Source organism: Heterocephalus glaber, unplaced genomic scaffold (genome assembly GCF_053883595.1).
Source record: "Heterocephalus glaber isolate CG9 unplaced genomic scaffold, H.glaber_assembly_v1.0 deba00000937, whole genome shotgun sequence".
In the NCBI taxonomy this organism is placed as follows: Eukaryota; Metazoa; Chordata; class Mammalia; order Rodentia; family Bathyergidae; genus Heterocephalus; species Heterocephalus glaber.
In genome coordinates, this window is record NW_028258173.1 from 6,743,718 (window position 1) to 6,763,404 (window position 19,687).

The 19,687-nt window shown below is 42.4% G+C and overlaps 1 protein-coding gene across 8 annotated transcripts in view; it reads right to left on the reverse strand.

The window, feature by feature from the left end:
- The window catches only part of Nup85 (nucleoporin 85), a 33,925-nt gene extending 15,458 nt beyond the window's left edge, over positions 1-18,467 (reverse strand). The window contains exons 1-8 of one of the 8 annotated variants that reach the window (XM_021241149.2): positions 18,065-18,248; positions 13,370-13,501; positions 10,073-10,163; positions 7,753-7,915; positions 5,076-5,146; positions 4,173-4,216; positions 2,939-3,008; positions 753-874 (exon numbers count right to left, since the gene is read on the reverse strand). In XM_021241149.2, the coding sequence (XP_021096808.1) occupies positions 753-874; positions 2,939-3,008; positions 4,173-4,216; positions 5,076-5,146; positions 7,753-7,915; positions 10,073-10,106 (504 nt within the window). In that variant the 5' untranslated portion in view covers positions 10,107-10,163; positions 13,370-13,501; positions 18,065-18,248. Of the gene's footprint in view, positions 1-752; positions 875-2,938; positions 3,009-4,172; positions 4,217-5,075; positions 5,147-7,752; positions 7,916-10,072; positions 10,164-13,369; positions 13,502-18,064 lie in introns of all 8 variants that reach the window. The other 7 variants (XM_013078217.3, XM_004860647.3, XM_087208490.1 and 4 more) reach the window with 7 other exon arrangements.
- Between the last annotated feature and the right edge of the window lie 1,220 nt (positions 18,468-19,687).

A 19,687-nucleotide genomic window follows, 5' to 3' on the forward strand; every position in this document is an offset into this window, starting at 1 on the left:
GAACACACGAAACACACACACACACACACACACACACACACACACACACACACTGATAATTCAAAAGACTTCGGGGTTATCAATCTTTCTACTGTACTTCTAACAGCTTTACTGTTATAAATGAGTAAATTTTTACTGTGTAAAAATTAAGTGCACAATTCATCAAGATGTAAGTTTAAAGACTTATGCACAATCACCACAATCCAACTTTAGAATATTTTTTTCTTATTTTTGTTTTGTAGTACTGGGAATCAAACCCAAGACTTCACCCATGTAAGGCCAAGTACTCAACCACTGAACCACATCCCCAGCCTTGGACATTTCTATCATCTCAAGATGACCAACCACTCATTTACATTCCACTCTGTCCCCACTCTTACCTCCCATCAACCAGCTTTGTATTTTTTGTTTTTTTTAAATTTTTTTGGTACAAGGGATAGAACTCAGGACCTTGTGCTTGCAAGGCACGCAGCAGAACCAGAGCTAAATCTCCGGCCCAAACCAGCTTTGTATTATTTTCATGTCTCCTCATCCTTAGATCCACATGGAAAGCAAATTCCTTTTTTCATGGCCAAGTCTACAAAGCATTATTCTTCTTACAATGAAGAAAGCCCTCCTCTAGAGCAGATAAGAAGAACACCTCCACAATCACAGGCTTGAAGAGCTCTGCGGTAACCTCACTCACCCGAGAGCACCCCAGCAGCAAAGGACAAGTCACAAGGGGGTGGGCACAGCCTCCACAGCATCCTTACCAAGTTCCAGAAGCTCTCATGCTTGCTTGGATTTCCAGAGCCTAGAACATCTGCTAACAAACTGTCCACCTCACACACATGCAGTCGGACCCAGTCGAGAAGGTGAAGGAGGAGAGGGCCAGCTGGGAGGAGAAAGACTCGTCACACACCAAAACCTTGGCTTTATCTATAGCCACTTTACCCAAAATACAGAGAATGTTAAGACAGACAAGCTGGCCCCATGGGCAGGGGCTATTCCTCTCAAGGAGGGAATCCATACATGTGCCAGGTATAGTGAGTGGCACATGCCAGTAATCCCAACACTCTTGAGATGCTGAGGCAGGAAAACCACAAGTTCAACCTCAACTTGGGCTGGGCAACTTAGTGAGACCATGACTCAAAATAAAAAATAAGCCAGGTGTGGTGTCACACGCGTGTAATCCCAGCACTCAGGAGGCTAAGGCAGGAGGATTGCCACAAGTTTGAGAACACAACTGGGCTATATAACGAGTTCAAGTCCAGCCTGAACTACATTAACAAGACCTTGTCTCGAAAAATAAACCATAATAAATAAGTACAAAAAGGGATAAAGATGTAGCTCAGTGGGAAAGACTTGAGTACATTTTCCAGTATCAAAACCAAAATGAAGGAGGCTAGGAAAAAGCAGAGACTTCTACCGAATCCTCGTTCTGTGCCAAGCAGCTCCATTTTTCACTGAATCCTAGACAGGGTTGGCCTGGGACTCTGACCTCCCCACTCTACACAGCCAAATTCTTCACAAATATGCAATGGCTTTGTACGTAAATGGAAATTTCAGTGATGAGCACTAGGTACAGCATAGACAATAATGACAAGGGCTGGGGATTTAGCTCAGTGGTTTTGCCGCCTGCTGCACAAGTGCAAGGACCTGAGTTCGATCCCCGGTACAAAAAAGATAAAAAAAAAAAAACATGGAGAAAGACAATAATGACAAAAATACAGTGTCTCCTCGAAATCTACTGCCAAAAGTGTCCAAACAACTTATTTTAATGTCAAGTCTCTCAGTGCTCCAGTAGGAATATAAATGAAATGCTGGGCCTGGGATTTAGCCCAGTGGTTCTAGTGCCTGCCTTGCAAGCACGAGGTCCCGAGTTCGATCTCCGGTGCCAAAAAATAAATAAATAAATAAATAAAATAAATGAAATGCTATGCTGCACAGAGGTTAATGTTCATTTATGGCTAACAGCAAACATAAATCATTACAAGATATGCAAAAAGGTTGGCAGGATGAAGCAAGGTTGTGCACATCTATAATCTCAGCACTCTGGGAGGCTGAGGCAGAGGGTCACAAGTTCAAGCACAGCCTGTGCAACTTACCGAGACCCTATCTAAAAATAGTAACAAAATAAAAAGGGCTGGGGTGGGGATGGGAAGGGAAATGTAAAAAAAGAATCAAGCTATATTATGTACACATACCTACTTCCTGATCCTTTTTTTGGTATCAGGGATCGAACTCGGGTCCTTGCACTTGCGGGGCAGGTGGCAGAACCACTGAGCTAAATCCCTGGCCCTTGCATACCTACTTCCTAAGGTGAATATAAACTTCCTAAGGTAAATATAAAATATGTACTGCAAAAGGGTACTAAATAAAATAAAATTTAAAAAGAGGGACGGGGCCGGGGATGTAGCTCAATGGGAAGGCCCAGGGTTCAATATCCATTACCACCAAAAACAAAACAAAACAAAAAGCAAAAAACCCTATACCACCCCCTCAAGCCATGAATACTGTATGGGCCATAATGTAATCAAGAACAGAATAGTCCTGACTAGACAGAGTTAAGACAAATGGTTTCCCCACCCAATTATTAGCTACAGAATTCTCAAAGAGGCTTCTATTCCCACCACCTAATTCCTCCCCACATCCCTACAACTTTTAGCTTGGACAGTCTATAATATAAATACTGACTACCACTTTCATGTACTAACTGAAATTTGATTTCTCAGGGCTTTTCAAGGTTCATCTAAGGTTTTAGGTTTCTAGAAGAACTCTGTATGATTCTTTTTGCAGTATCTGACAAAATACAACATTTCTTTGGGTGTTCTGTAATAATTTCTGATGGTTATGTTGAAAAGCACTGGAGAGAACGCTGTTGGCACAGGAAATACAAGGAAAGAGCAGAGGATAGCAAGGACACCTGCATGTAATGACAGGATTATCCCAGGCTCACCTGGGGCCACTTCAATAAAAAGGATCTCACACAGGTTCCAAATTAGCTCCACTGCTGACAAAATGGAGACCTATGGAAAAAACAGAAGCAGGTTTTAACTGAAAATACACCTAACATTTGTTCTTAGAGCAAAGGAATATAGCAGGACTTGAACCACATCATGGCCATTCACTAACCCAACAATTGCTGGTATTCCTCTGACAGGAATTCCCACAGAGCAGACCATGAGTATTTTACGTGGTGATAGGTAGACTGCCATTATTTTAATGGTTGTGATTTCTTTTTTTTTTGGTACCAGAGATCGGACTCAGGACCTTGTGCCTACGAGGCAGGCACGGTGGCACTGAGCTAAATCCCCAGCCCTGATTACTTCTTTTGGGGGGGAGTCAGAGTCTCACTATTTAGGTTCAAGCTGGCTGACCTTGAACTCATGGCAGTCCTCCTACCTCAGCCTCCCAAGTGCTGGGATTACAGGTGGGTGCCACCATGCCCGGCCTGTGATTTCATTTTAATGTGCATTAGAAACACATAACATTAGGACCAGGGATTTAGCTCAGTGGTGCCACCACCTGCCTCGCAACTGCAAGGTCCCAAGTTCGATCCCCAGTACAAAAAAAAAAAAAGAAAAGAAAAGAAAGAAATACATAACATTGTACTAATGAGTTTGATGGACTGATTTAGGAAGACACTTTAAAAAAAAAAAGGAAACAATTTTTAGAAAAATATTCAATAATAAAAAAGCAATGATTATAAAGTTGGTATTCCAAGCACTGAAGTTGAGGAAACAATTTATTAATGGCAAAGCCTAGGCTGGAGTTGTAGATCAATTGTAGAGCATAAACTTAGCATGCACATGGTCCTGAGTTCAATCTCCAACACCGAAAGAAAACAAAAAGGAAAGCAAACCCTAATATAAATTAGATCATGCGCTGGGGATTTAGCTCAGTGGCACCGCACCTGCCTCACAAGGGAAAGGTTCTGAGTTCGATCCCTGGTACCAAAATAAAAAAACAAACAAAAAAACCCCTGAACTCATACAATTATTTATCAAGCAGATCTTTGCCAGTATGTTGGACCCTGAAAGGACACCAGGAAATTCAAGATGATCCCTGCCACCTCAAGGAGTTGCCCATCTACCTAGAAGAGACTTCTTCCAGAATAGTGACTGCAAAGCCACCCTAGCAGGTGACAAAGACATAGTGATGCCAGAACACAAAAGGCAGCTCCATCATACCTGGGTGCTGAATTGTCGGCCACTGGCTTGATCTTTAGCAGCAACTAGCAGAACAAAACAAACAACAAATTTTAAGTAAGTAATAAAACTTTCAGACTCATTACTGTAGCATCACATACCAGGTTCTGTGGCTTATGCCCTAGTTTCTTTTAATGACTATCCACTTTCACTCTAGGTTTTTGTTGTGGTGGTTTCTATTTCTTTCTTTTGAGACAGGGTTTCACTGTGTAGTTCAGGCTGGTCATAAATTCACTAGGTTCCCCAGGCTGGCCTTGAACTCATGGCAATCTTCCTGTCTCAGCCTCCTGAGTCCTGGGATTACAGTCATGCACCATCACACATGGCTTCTAGATGGTTTTTCAATGCCTCGTATCTCTTTGTTGCACATCAATAATTCTCAAAGCAAGCCCGTAAGTTGCAATCAGTACTTTCCACTGCAATGCAGCCACCTTAAAGGCCTCTGACAAAGACATCACCTTGGGCTGGGAATTTAGCTCAGTGGTTCTGTCGCCTGCCTCACAACCACAAGGACCCGAGTTCCATCCCCAGTACGAAAAAAAAAGACATCACCTTATTATACAAGAGTCCATCAGACACAAAGTAGTCGTGGGGCTCTCATGATAATGGTGATTTTCAATCACCAAGGTCAAAGAACTGGTAATGCAATTTTCAAAGAGCCTTATTTTGGTCTTTACCCTCACACCTGCAAATGAGTCAATCAGCTTAGTATGTTCTAATTTGAGAAATTTATTCAAGATGCAAAAAACTAAGGACTGTGCCAGATGGAAAAGTAAGAGTTTGAGACTGGAATGTCAGATTTTCATCTCATAGTATTACAGCCAGATAACTACTTCAAATATTAACACACACACACACACACACACACACACACACACTACTTACTTGCAACCTGGTGCATTTCCTCCATACATGCTCTCATGACTGATCGGTAGTTTTTACTCACTCGAACCAATCTACAAAAAAATGAAAAGACACACAAGATAAATCTGGAACATCTTGTGGTTCCAGAGTAAAGGAGACCTCAATAAAGGTACAAACTTGCTGAAAGAAACACAGATCAACCTGTAGGAGTTTTACATTGTCCAAAACTGGAAAAACTTGAACAACACAATAAATATGCTATAATCCATGGGATAAAATAAGTATCCATGATGTTAGTTGCTGTAGATGAGATCTAACTATAGAGACCAAAATTAGTGGCTAACATCTGAGGAGAAATAAGCTTTACATAAGCTCAAAGTTTCTTCCCTAAGGCGCTTATTAGTGATGAAAAAAATGGTAACTTTATAGTGAAGAAATGACATAAACTAAGTGATCAAGGTTAACGTTACCAGTAATAAAACATCATCATCATGAACTCTGTGCAGGACACGGTACACTAAGAATACATCACTGCTTTGGTGGTATCCTCACAAATAAATGGCATATGCAAAAACCTCTGACAAATGAAAACTGAGAGACATTCTACAAAACTATGAAGGTCTTGGAGCTGGAGATTTAGCTCAGTGGTGCCGTCCCCTGCCTCAAAAAAGTGCAAGGTCTTCGGTCCTGAAAAAGGCTAAGGGAGGAAAAATGTAATCTCATTTAGTTCCAGAAGAGAAAAAAAAGCTATCAGTGGGAAAACTGATGAAATTCAAACGGAGTCTTTAGTTGATCACACAGTATCAATGTTTGCTTCTCAATTTTTTTTGTTTTGTTTTGTTTTTTGAGACAAGGTCTCCCTATGTCGTTGAGGCTGTCCTTGAACTTACTATGTAGCCCAGCTAGCCTCGAACTTGTGGTGATTCTCCTGCCTCAGCCTCTTGAATGCTGGGACTAATGGTGTGCACCACCACACCCGGCTGCTTCCTAATTTTAATAACCAGATAATATGAGCATATAAGATATTACCATTAGGGAAGCTGAGTAAGGAATAAAACAAGAAACTATTTTTTAACTTTTCTAAAAATCTAAACTAGGTCAAGCCAGGCATGGCAGTACATACCTGTAATCCCAGGACTCTGAGAAGGTGAGGCAGGAGGATCACAAATTCAAACCCAGGGCTGGGGTTTTAGCTCAGTGGTTTCGCCACCTGCCTCACAAGCGCAAGGACCCAAGTTCGATCCCCGGTACAAAAAAAAAAATACATACATACATATATACGTACAGATATACATATACAAACATACATATATACATATATATGTATATATATATATGTATATATGTACATGGGGGAAAAAAACCAAGTTCAAACCCAGCTTGGACAACTTAGTGAGACCCTATCTCAAAATAAAAAAGGGGCTGGGGACAAAGCCCTGGGTTCAATCCCCCATACTAAAAACAAAACCAAACCAGAGAAAAAATAGACAAAGCAAATTAACAAAACAACCACTTTTCAATCACCAAGATGGTTTTTTTAGTTTTGTTTTGTTTTTTCCCTTAGTCTTGGTATTTAGTCTAGGCTAGCCTTAAACTCTATCTAATGCCTCAGCTTCCTAAATGCTAGGATTACAGATGAGTGCTTGGAGTATAGGTCTGTACCACCTCACCCAGACAGGACAGATTTCAAAAAAAAACAACAGGGGCCAGGGATTTAGCTCAGTGGTTCTGCTGCCTGCCTTGAAAGCGCAAGGTCCCAAGTTCGATCCCTGGAACCAAACAACAACTTTATTTCAGTGTAATATAAGTAGATATTAATAAAGAAAATATTTTTTAAAAAGTCTTCTTGGGCCAGTGATTTAGCTCATGGTGCTGCACCTGCTTTGAAAGCACAAGGTCTTGAGTTCGATCCCCAGTACCAAAAAAAAAAAATTGTAAAAATTTCTTAAAGGTCCTAAAAAAAAAAAAATTTGTAAAAATTTTTAAAAGGGCCTAAAAAATAAAATAATTTCCACCAGGCATGGAGGCACACCTGTCATCCCAGCACTCGGGAGGCTGAGGCAGGTGGATCACTGCAAGTTCGAGCCCAGCCTAGGCTACACAGAGAGTTCAAGGCCAACCTGAACTGCATAGGGAGACTCTGTTTCAAAAAATTTAAAAAAATTTTTTTTGGGCCAGGGATTTAGCTCAGTGGTTTCACTGCCTGCTGCACAAGCGCAAGGACCTGAGTTCGATCCGCAGTACCCCCCCCCCCAAAAAAAATTTTTTTTCTATCGTTGAAGAGGTGCACTGCCCAATACTAAAGCCCCAAACTGGAACCAGTACTTCCCTAGGTGTCCCTCCCATCACTAGGAACAAGGATGGACCAGGCAAGGTGGCCTATGCCTGGAATCTATCTGACCAACTCAGGACACTGAGGCAGAAGGATCTTGGCAACTTGGCAAGATCATGTCTCAAAATAAAACAAGAATAAAAAGGGGCCGAGGGTTTAGCTCAGTGGTACCACCACCTACTTCACAAGAGCAAGGTCCTAAGTTCAAGCCCCGATACAAAAAAAAAAAAGGCTGGGATATAGTTCAGTGATGGGAGTGCTTCCTCAGCATGTGCGAGGCCCTGAGTACAACCCCTAGTACTGAAATAAATGGACAAGAACGCAATTGGTTTTTCACAGTTTAGTATTTAACAGCAGCCTACTTACTGAGCTTTTCTGGATTTTCCAGTCAATTCTTCTTCAATTCTCTGGAGGCCAATAAAGATACCATGTGATTCATTGAAGAGTTTTCTTAAAATTTTAGAATAAACATCTACATCCTTCTGGATGATATGGATAAAGGGGCAGCCTGGCACCATCTCTGATTTTTCTAAAACAGGAGAAAAATAATTTGACATCCATCATCATCTCTCCCTCAAAAAAAATCCATTTAGAGTCAGTTGCAAGCCTGTAATCCCAGCACTCAGGAGGCTGAGACAGAAGGACTGCCTCAAGTATGAGATTATTCTGGGCTACATAGTGAATTCAAGGCCAGCCTGAACTAAATAGGTAGTGAGAACCTGTATCAAACAAACAAAAGCTTTAGCTTAGCTGGGTGTGCAGGCACAGCCTAATCCCAGCTACTCTGCAGAGTAAAAGAGAAGGATACAAAGTTCAAGGAAAGGGCCAGGAATTTAGCTCAGTGGCACCACCAAGTTCAAGGTCCTGAGTTCAAGCCCCAGTAAGGGGGGAGAGGGGTGTTAAAGCAATTTAGTGAGACCCTGTCCATACCGTCTCAAAATTTAAAAACAAAACAAAGCAAAAAAAAAAAACCACTTAAAAACACAGCTGGGAGGGGTTGGGGATTTAGCTCAGTGGTTCTGGCGCCTGCCTCTCAAGCACAAGGGGTCCTGAGTTCGATCCCCAGTACCAAAGAAAAAAGACACAGCTGGGAATGTAGCTTTGCAATAGGGACCAGTACCACAGATAAATAAATACTCTAGTTCCTGTGCTACTGATTTCATTTATAAACACTAAACCAGAGCCGAGGATTTAGCTCAGTGGTTTCGCTGCCTGCTGCACAAGCACAAGGACTGGAGTTTGATCCCCGGTACCAAAAAACCCCAAAAAACCAAAAAACTACTGCAACACTAAACCAGGTGTGGTGGCACACACCTGAAATCCCAGGCCTCCAGAGGCTGAGGCAGGAGGATCCTCACGAGTTCAAGGCCAGAATGAACTGCATAGCAAGATCTTGTCCCAAAACACAACAAAAGTGTAGTTTTCACTTATAAAAACTAAAGTCAGTGGCAGAAAGCTCGCCTGCCCCAGCATTAATGCACAAGGCCATGGGTGCGATGCCCAACAACCCACCACACACTCACAAAAAAACATCTAAAGTGATATGTACTACAATTTATTGATGTCCCACATACCAGGAATTTTATTTTTCAGTACTCTGATTGAACCTGGGACCTTGTGCATACAAAGCATGTGCTCTATCACTGAGCTATATTCCTACCTTCTACATAGGATCTTTTATTTTATATTTTAGACACAGCCTCACTATGCAGCCCATGCTGGCCTCTAACATGAAATCATCTTTCCTCAGCTTCCCAAATGCTGGGATTACAGGTATGTGTACCATCTCACCAACTGAATTTGTATGGTACTAGGGATTGAACCCAAGGCCTTTGCACTGAGCTACATTCCAAGCCCTTTATTTTTAATTTAATATAATTTAATTTAATTTTTGGTACCAGGGATTGAACTCAGGTCCTTGTGCTTGTGCAGCAGGTGGCAAAACCACTGAGCTAAATCCCCAGGCCCCAAGCCCTTTTTTATATGTTATTTTAAGGCAAGGTATTGCTAAAAAGTTGGACAAACTGGGCTCAAACTTGAAATGCTCCTATCTCAGCCTCCCAGAGTGCTAGGACTACAAGCATGTGCCACCATGCCCAGCTGAATTTTTAAACATAAATGTTTATTCTCCTCAGCCCACTAGCACACTGTGGAACTACCTTTGGCCTCCATCAACTGAAATATACTGAAAAGAAATTTAAAACTGTGAGCTTAATTGTTTTCACTTAACATTAGCCTAGGTAAAACTCAAATGAAATGAAGATGATTTTGGTCAGCTAAGTATTATTTGGGGGGGGGGGGGGGTACTGGGGATAGAACTTTGGACCTTGCGCTTTTGAGGCAGGTGCCGGAACCACTGAGCTAAATCCCCGGCCCAGCTAAGTATTATTTTTGAAGCTGGGTGTGGTGGGGTACACCTAAAACTCCCAGCACACTACGAGGCAAGAAGATCTTGGACCCTAGCCTGGGCAACTTGGTGACTTAATGCAACCCTAGCCCAAATTGAGGCCAGCCTGGGCTACACAGTGAGTTCAAGGCCAGTCTGAACTGCATAGCGAGACCCTGTCTCAAAAAAAAAAAAAGGAAAAAGAAAGCAAGGAGATGGGGGAGACAGTACAGGAACAGACACCAGACAGACAAACAACCAAATGTACCAAGATAAATAATCTGGAAGAAAAAAAACTACCTTTTTTATTGAAGGCGGTTTCACAGACCAACATCTCCCCGGGACCCCAGTCAAAGCAGATTTGCTTCTTGGGATTCACGCCTGGAATCAACTAGTAAAAAGTGAGGCAGAGAAACAATTATTTCTACTAAAGGCACTGCTTTTCAATCAGCATGCAAGTATAATCCCAGAAACCAGTCGTCAGGAAAGTTAACAAGTGCTAATCAATATGCACAGCTGTGTGTGGCTGGAACAGCCCTGAATAAGCAAGCAGGCTCAGCTGGGCCCTTCAACCAGCTCAGGTGTTAAAAAAAAGAAAGCTACGCCCCAACCAATTCTTACACTGTAATTCAATGATCTGTGGTTCAGCAAAAGAAGTCAGAAATAAAGAACTGTACTGTTTGTTACTAAAATAAAAAGGTGGAAATTCCGGACCTCAGACTGTCCCTAGGGCCAGACAGCAGGTCTGTCCTTGCAGTGGTGCCTGAGGGAGAAATCCAAGCTGCACAGGCCACAGCCGGCAGATCAGACATTTAGAAAGTTCCTCCAAGGTGTACAGCCAAAACTGTCCCCAAAGGAGGCATTATGCTTCCAGAAAAATCCAAGGAAAAGTACTGTGAACAACAGTAGTAGTTGTGGGATCTGGCTCCAAAGGAAAGGATGGAGATTCAACCAGCCACTGTGGAAGTTGGAGATAAAGTTCTTCCAGGATACAGAGGCACCAGAGTAGTTCTAGACAACAGGCATCATTTATTAAGAGGCGGTGACATTCTTAGAAAGTATGTAGATGGAAATAAATCCCTGTTGAAATGGCATCACATGACACTGCCCATTCCACTCACATTCTGAAATCTTTCACCATGCAACTCAGTTCCATGTCTTTTTTTTCTTTTGGTACAGGGTTTCAAACTCAGGACCTTGCACTTGTGTCCATTTCTCTCTTTATAGTAAGCTGATGAGGCTGGGGATTTAGCTCAGTGGTGCCACCACCTGCCTCGTAAATACAAGGCCCCGAGTTCCATCCCCAGTACCACCACCCCCCAAAAAAATCCAAATATAGCAAACTGATGACATCTAAACTGACATCCATTGTCTCTAAAATTGACTTTCACTGTACTGATACACCTTTCCAAATAAAATATGTAAATTTTTTAAAATTCCCTTTCCGGCTGGAGGTTTAGCTCAGTGGTTCCACCACCTGCCTCACAAGTACAAATACCCGAGTTCGATCCCCAGTACCAAAAAAAAAAAAAAATTCCCTTTCCACAGCCTCTGTGTATCTCTATAATAGTGACTAAGGGCCGGAGATTTAGCTCAGTGGTTTCACTGCCTGCTGCGCAAGCGCAAGGACCCGAGTTCGATCCCTGATACCAAAAAAAAGAAGAAAAAAATGGGCTGGGGATTTAGCCCAGTGGTTCCACCACCTGCCTCACAAGCAGAAGGACCAGAGTTTGATCCCCGTTACCAAAAAAAACAATAGTGACTAAACTTTCCAATTTAGACCAATCCCTTTGGGCCTCAATTTCACATATCCAACACCCAATCCATGTATCTACAGGTTATCTAACCTATAGAGCTATATCCATCACTACAGCTAAAAACTAACTTTTCCTTTCAGTCAGGGGTTTCCCTATATTGCCCAGGCTAGTCTTAAACCCTTGGGGTCAAGCAGTCCTCCTGCCTCAGCCTCCCAAGCAGCTGGGAAGACAGATGTGCACCAATGTGTCCTAGTCTAAAAGAAGCTCTTGGGGCTGAGGATATGGCACTTGTCTAACACACAAGGCACACGGTACAATTAGCAGCAGCACACACACAAAAGGCCCATCCTCACCCCGAAACCTCATTCCACAATCACAACTGGACAGAGCCTTCCCCAGTTGTTAGAAGTAATCCTTGAGTTATGTTCTACTCTGAAATAAGCCCAAATTTGACCAATTCCCAGCTCTAGCAGTCTAATCCACGCCATCATCAACCATCATTGGAACCACTGCAACAGTGTATCTTGGCACCTAAAAGATTCTCTTAAATGGTTATTATCTACCATGAAAACAGAAAAAAGTCTCACACAGGCTGGGGGATCTACAATTCTCATCTGTTGCTTAGAAAAGACCATGGCACACAGTTGCCATACCATATTCTTTTTTTTGTACCGGGGATCAAACTCGGGAACTTGCGCTTTCAAGGCAGGCAGAGGAACTACTGAGCTAAATGCCCAGCCCAATCATAAATATTCTTGCCAACGATTTGGGCTAACAAATACTCTGGGCTCAAGACAAGTGCATTCAGTTCTTAGCAAGCCTCAATTCATCCAGGCAACAATTAATCAAGAAGAAAAAAAAAACTATATAAAAAATTAAGCAAAGCTTATTGAACCTTTCTCAATGCTGCTCTCAGCATGGAATGTGGTCTCTGCCCTCCAAAAGCTACCACATTTTCCCTAAAAATAAGACTTAACTGGAAAATAAGCCCTAATATGATTTTTCAGGATGCTTGTAATATAAGCCCTACCCCCAAAATAAGCCCTAGTTGGCCAGACATGATGGGGCAGCCCTGTAATCTTAGCACTTGGGAAGCTGGGACAGAAGGATCACCTGAAGTTGGAGGCCAGACTGCTCTATATAATGAGTACAAGGCCAGCCTGAATGACATAGGGAGATCCTATCCCCGCCGCAAAATAAAGCCCCAGTTAAGATCAGCAGCCAGACACATTTAGTATGTTTGTTTCAACGTAAGATGGACGTATTGAATTATAAAATAATAATATAATTAAATATAAACTGTGTGTGGTAGTGTATGTCTGCAAGCACTCAGGAGGTGGAGACAGGTGAACCGAGAGTTCAAAGCCAGCCTGGACTACATAGCGAGATTTTATCTCAAAAAAAATACATACATATAAATAAATATCATTAATACTTAAAATAAATGCTAATATAAATTACAATGAAGTATTTGTAAATACTCAAGCTAGTGCCTTTGGATGAGAGATAAACACCTACATAGGGCCAGGGATTTAGCTCAGTGGCACTGTGCCTGCCTTGCAAGCACAAGATCCTAAGTTCAATTCCCAGTACTGAAGTAAAAAAAAAAAAAAAAAAAAAAAAAAAAAAGCCTATGTAAACTGATGAACTCGACTTATTGCCGAATGACCAGAGTACACACAAATGAATAAATGTCCACACTCAATAACAAATGAGTGGGCATGGTTGTGTCTAATATGAATCTTCATAATTCAATACATCACTTCATAATTCAATACATCATGTGTTCTAATGGATGTATTTACTGCACTCATGTGAAATATTTTGTCAATTTTGGTACCTGTAATTTTTCATCATTTCATCATTCCATTTGTGTGGAATATCATTCTGGTTTTTTTCTGAGACAGGTTTACTTTGTAGCCCAGGCTGGCCTCCAACTTGTGGCAATCTTCCTGCTTCAGCTTCCTGAGTGCTGGAATTACAAATGTGTACCATCACATCCCGCTAGACCATCATTTTTTTTTTTTTTTTTAAGGTACCGAGGATTGAACACAGGTCCTTGGCGCTTGCGCAGCAGGCAGCGAAACCACTGAGCTAAATCCCCGGCCCATGGCCCCATCATTCTTAACTGCCATCATTCTTGTTACCACTCCTGTCTCATAAGTCTTCAATTAACACTTGATTTAATGGAAACTCTGTGAAGCCTCACCTGCAAGAGGTCGTGACTTGACTTGGGTGAAGAATTCATGGGATAAAATAACTGACAGCTGTGTTGTCAATGCGCTACAAGCAGGCTACACAGACAAGAAGTGCTCATTTAAGGAGACCTCTATTGGTGGACAGGAGACTGGGGTCAATGGTTCTATAGGAAATGGAGGTGCAAGAAATTCAAGCTAGAATTCAGGGTTTGGAGTTATGATGACATTCCAGAAGATGACATGACTATTACCTGAATAGATATAAATTTTTGTACATGAATTAATGCAGACTGTTGTACATGAAAAAAATAAGATATCCCCTCAAAGTATGCCCTATTGCACCTTTGGAGCAAAAATTAATTTAAGACTTAGTCTTATTTTGGGGGACATACAGTAGCAGTTAGGCTGGGCTTGGCAGCACACACCTGTAGTCCCAGCACTTAGGAGGCGGTGACAGGGCAAGTTCAAGGCTAGCCTGGGCTACATAATGAGCTCCTGTCTCAAAGAAAAAAAAAAAAAAGGTTAGCAGTCAAAAGTAGAGAAAGGGGCCTGGGATGTAACTCAGTGGCACCACACCTGCTGCCTAGCAAGCACAAGGCCCTGAGTTTGAGTCCAGATAACGGATAGGGGGGGTAGAGAAAGGTAATCAAAAGGACATAGACACAGAAGAGAAAAATCTGACTTGGCCAACTCTCTCTCTCTCTTTTTTTTTTTTTTTTTTTTGACAGTGCTAAGAGTCAGACCCAGGACTTTACTACTGAGCTACATCCCAGCTCTACTTGGCCACCACATAACAGAATAGACAAGGGCAAAGCATTTTATACAATCTGCTAGAGCACCAGATACCCATATGCAAAAAAAGTGGTGCATCCCTATAATCCTAACACTCTGGGAGGCTAAAGCAGGAAGATCACAACTTGGAGGCAAGCTTCTAAAACTTAGTGAGATCTCTCAAAAATAAAAATAAACCCTGGCATGATGGCACACACCTGTAATCTCAGCACCTGGGATGCTGGGGTAGGATTGCAGCAAGTTCAAGGCCAGCCTGAACTACATATTGAACCAAAACCCTGTCTCACAAAACAAAACAAACGGCCAGGGATTTAGCTCAGTGGCACCACACCTGCCTCGCAAGCACAAGGTCCTGAATTCAATCCCCAGTACCAAAAAAAAGAAAAAAAAATGTTCTAGGCCAGTTTGGGTGACTTACAGAGACTTTGCTTCAGAATAATCTAAATAATCTAAAATGGGGCCAGGGATTTAGCTCAGTGGTTCCGCCACCTGCCTCGCAAGCATAAACCCGGGTTCAATCCCCCGTACCAAAAATAAAAACAAACGCAAACAAAATAATCTAAAATGAGCTGGGGATGTAGCTCAGTATTAGAACACCTGCCTAGCATGCACAAGGCAAGATTTACAAATAAGCACATAAAGACTCCAATAACTAGGACCGGGGGTTTAGCTCTGTGGTTCTAGCGCCTGTCGCACAAGCACAAGGTCCTGAGTTCGATCCCCAGTACCAAAAAATAAATAAATATAAATAAAGATTCCAATAACTTTCATGATTAGGGAAATACAAATCAAAATGATCATGAGCACCAGGACATGCCTTTAATTCCAACTCTCAGGAGGCTGAGGCAGGAGGATCACTGAGTTCCAGACCAATTTAGGCTACACAGTGAGTTCAGGGCCACCCTGAACTATATAATAAGACCCTGTCTCAAAAAACCAAAACATTGTAATAGGTAAGGTTTGGAAACAGCCCAAGTGCCCATTAACTGGAAAGTGGATAAAGAAGATGCGGTTTTTTAATAAAATGGAGTACTACTCAGCTATGAAGAATGAGAAACTAGTCATTTATAGCTAAACGCATATTGAGGCCATACTCTTCAGTGAAATAAATAGGACACACATGTGTAAATACTGAATAGTGTCTCTAGTGTGAGAAACTGAAAGTGTAAATAAGGATGAAAATGATTAAAACAAATAATTGATAATTTGAAATAGGAAAAAGTCCAAAGGTGGAGGGGTGGCAGGAGGGGAAGGGGAAAGGGAAGAAAGGAAAGGAAAAATTACAAGAAAAAAAAATGGAAACAAAGTCTACGTAAATACGGAAGGGTGGTGGGGTGAAGGGCGCATAGGTAATGGGGAAAAAAATAAGAACTAAGATACATCATGTTCAGGTACAAACACCCAATGATAAATGTAAACGTATTGTATACCTAAAATGTACCAATTAATATATAAATAAAAATTTAAAAATAAATAAAAAACCAAAACAAAAATTAGTCTTTGAATCTATGCTTAATGATCCTTGAACGTGCCAATTACTAACGTGCCATTATGAACTTGCAGAGTTGAAATTTAGACTCTAGACTATGGAGCTCTATCAAGATAATGCCCTTCAAGGGGCCGGGGATTTAGCTCAGCGGTTCTGGCGCTTGCCTTGCAAGTGCAAGGTCCTGAGTTCGATCCCCGGCACAAAAAAAAAGGAAGATAATGCCCTTCAATCAGACACAATGCCAACCAGCTCTCCACATGGTATCCCTAATGCCAATCCAGTACATCACTACTCAGTATAAACATCAGTTTAGAGAATCTTCATTCCCTTGGAAAATCAAAGCTCAATATCAAAGTAGGGCTTGGGGTTGGACAGGTGCTGAAAAGTTCCCCCCATTAAAGTTCTGACATGAGTGGAAAAGGGAAGGCAAGATGACAAGTAGCCTGATAAAAGTGCCAATGACTGTGATACACTAATTCTTTTTCTCAAAAACACATACATGGAGGGGCCAGGGATTTATTTAGCTCAGTGGTGCCTCCGCTTAAACACAAGGTCCTGAGTTGGATCCCCGGTACCCCCCCCCCAAAAAAACCCCACATACCTGGTCCTTGATGGATGTTTAAGACTTAAAGTACTTCTGATATTATTCAATATTTAACACTCTACTGTAAAACGCTTGACAGGGAATAACAACTCACATTAACTGCTCTTATTTGAGCTCCAGAATTAAGATTTCATGTTTCATTTTGTCTAGCTGGCTGTGAAATGACCTTTATTTTTTTAATTTTTGCTTTTGTCACAGACTGCTTTACAATTTAATCGGTCATCTTACTAAAAACTACAGGCAGGGCCGGGGATTTAGCTCAGTGGTTTCATCGCCTGCTGCACAAGCACAAGGACCCAAGTTCAATCCCCGGTACCATTAAAAAAAAAAACTACAGGCAGTTCTATTTCCTAAAATGCAAAAACAGGGGCATGGGGGGGGCAGAATAAAATAAAATATCAAAAATTTAAAAATAAAATAAAATGCAAAAACAACCGGGCATAGTGGCACAGGCCTATAATCCCAGAACTCAGGAGGCTGAGGCAGGAGGATCTCCGAGTCCACCGGCAGCCTGAACTACTTAGATCCTCTCTCCAAAAAAAAAAAGAAAGGCAAAAACAGGTCAGAAGCTGGGCATAGTGATACATAACCATAATCCCAGCACTCTGAGAGGCTGAAGCAGGAAGAATGCAAGCCTGCCTGGGGCCATCTAGCAACATCAGTCTCAAAGTATAAAGAAATTTTTAAAAAGGTTAGGGATTTCGATCCCCGGTACCAAAAAAAAAAAGAAAAATTGTAAGAGTAACTTACAATTCAGTGCCGTCTATAAATTACCAACAGCTAAGAGATGCAAAACTCTGAAAGCACCTATTTGCACATATTTGACCTTGTAAGAGATCGGGGACAGTTTTGCTGAGAGTATGCCGGAGCTTTCATTTGAAAAAAGCAGGAAGACATAGACAAGAAAGAGAAAAACATTCCAGGCAGCGGCCATAGGTCTCTCTTATCTAAACCCCACGAATTTCTTCATCACAGGCCATGTACTTTTGATATGCCTACTTTTCTTGAGAACTCAAAGCAAACACGGGACAATAAAAACAAAGAATTTATAAATTTAATAAACCTTAAACACGACAGGTAGAAATCAAGGTTATGGTACTGCGATGGACAGTTTAATTCACCTGAAAGAAAAAAAAGCCCCTATTCCTCTGCTTGATCTAAGTCCACTCTAATGCCTAAGAAGCAAAAGGGAAACAAAGGTCGGAAAGACAAGGGAGAAAACGGGATGGAGTGAGACCTCCGGGGCCGGGGTTTGTGAGTATACAAAGAAGCAAATCCCGAGCGACCGCTACCACCTGAGCCGAATTCCTAGTAAATACAAAAACCTCCGGACCCCGGGAATTGAGTCGAAGGAAGGAGACATCAGCGTGGCAAGTAGACACGCCCGAAGCGACAAAGCAGATGCAGTCCTCGGACTGCGTGAGCAAACAAGCCAGTTCAAGGCACCCTTACAGTAACCGCCGGCTCCCCATCGAGCTCCTCCATATCGCCACAAACCGCGTCCTGGACTTCTTGAAGCTGCCACTGCTAGCTGCTCAGGCCTCCCGCTCTTACAACAACTACGAGAAAGGACCTCTGCCCTGGAGCCTCCTGTAGCGCCTGCAGGCCCAATCCCCTCAACTCTGCAGAGGCCTTTCAGCCACGATCCATCCTTCTGCGGCTTTCCAAGTATGTCCCTCCTTCCTGGCCTAGAGAGTATGACAAGGAAAACAGCACCGGGGCAGGCTCCCCTCACAGGACTTTCTCACCAGATCAGGCGGCGCCGCAGACAGCCCCGCGCCAGGCACTGAAAAGGCCCCCGGAGACAGCGGGAGCGGCAGGAGGCCCGCGTGGGCCGGAGGTGGCGCTGTTGCGCGTGCGTGGGCGGGGGCGGGGGCGGCTGCTCTACTCCAGGACCCCGGGGCGGACTTCTGACGCTGGTTGCGCTCGCTTCTTCGTGGCACATGCTTTAGTGTCTTTGTAGCCGCTTCTCGGAGGCGAGACGGTACAATGAACAGACTTATGTTCGAATGCAGTCACCTCCACACACGAGCACACGGAGAAAGTTAATGCAGCTGAAACAACTGTGAAATCCGGACAGCTGGGCTTGCCTAACTACACACAGATACTGGTTTTGTGATCTCTTTAAGGAAAAGGAGAGCAAAGTGCTCAAATCAGGAAATCCCTGGCCTTCTTTGGAAAAGTCAAGTGTTCGAATAACTGCAGGGCATTACATTGTTTTTGTATTTGTTTTGGGTAGCATATACAACAAGAATAGTACTGGTTCTGAATTTCCAATTAAGGAACTTTGAACGAACTTAATTCAAAATTTAAAAGTAAGTCCTTGGAGCCTGGGAATGTAGCTTAGTGGTAGAATGCTTACCTGGTATGTATGAGGCCCTGGGTTCAAGCCCCAGTAACAAAAAAAGAAGGGAGAAAGTGAATGCATTCTCCATGGAAGGAGAGGCAGGAGGAAAGGAGCTGGGGGGGGGGGGGAGCAGAGATTTAGCTCCGTGGGACTGTGCCTTCCTTGTAAGCACAAGGTCCTGAGTTCGATTCCAAATACCAAAAAAAAGGAGCTAGGGGAGCTGAAAATGTAGTTCAATGCAAAGGCCCTGAGTTCAGTCCTCAGTACTGGAGGGGAAAAAGAAAATGGGAAATTACAGCTAAAAGCAGTAGTATTCTATAATAGCGGTATTCTGTATATTGATATAACAATATATAGATGTTTGTGCTCTAGCATCATTGCACTTCAAAGAATGGAGTTTCAGTGAAGTGTTTTATACATCTTTTTATATACTTTTAAAGGAATATTACTGGAAAAATAAGCCAGGGGTGATGGCACCTGCCTGTCATCCAAGCACTCTGGGAAGCTGAGGCAGGAGGGTCAAAAATTCAAGCCTATCCTGGACAATTTTGCAACTTATAGAAAACCCTGGTTTTTAAAAAATACTGAGCCAGGGCCAGGGATTTAGCTCAGTGGCACTGCACCTGCCTCCCAAGAGCAAGGTCCTGAGTTCAATCCCCTGTTCCAAAAAAAAAAAAAACCTTTAGACAAGATCCTGTCTCAAAAAAAAAAATGTAAATGGGCTGGTG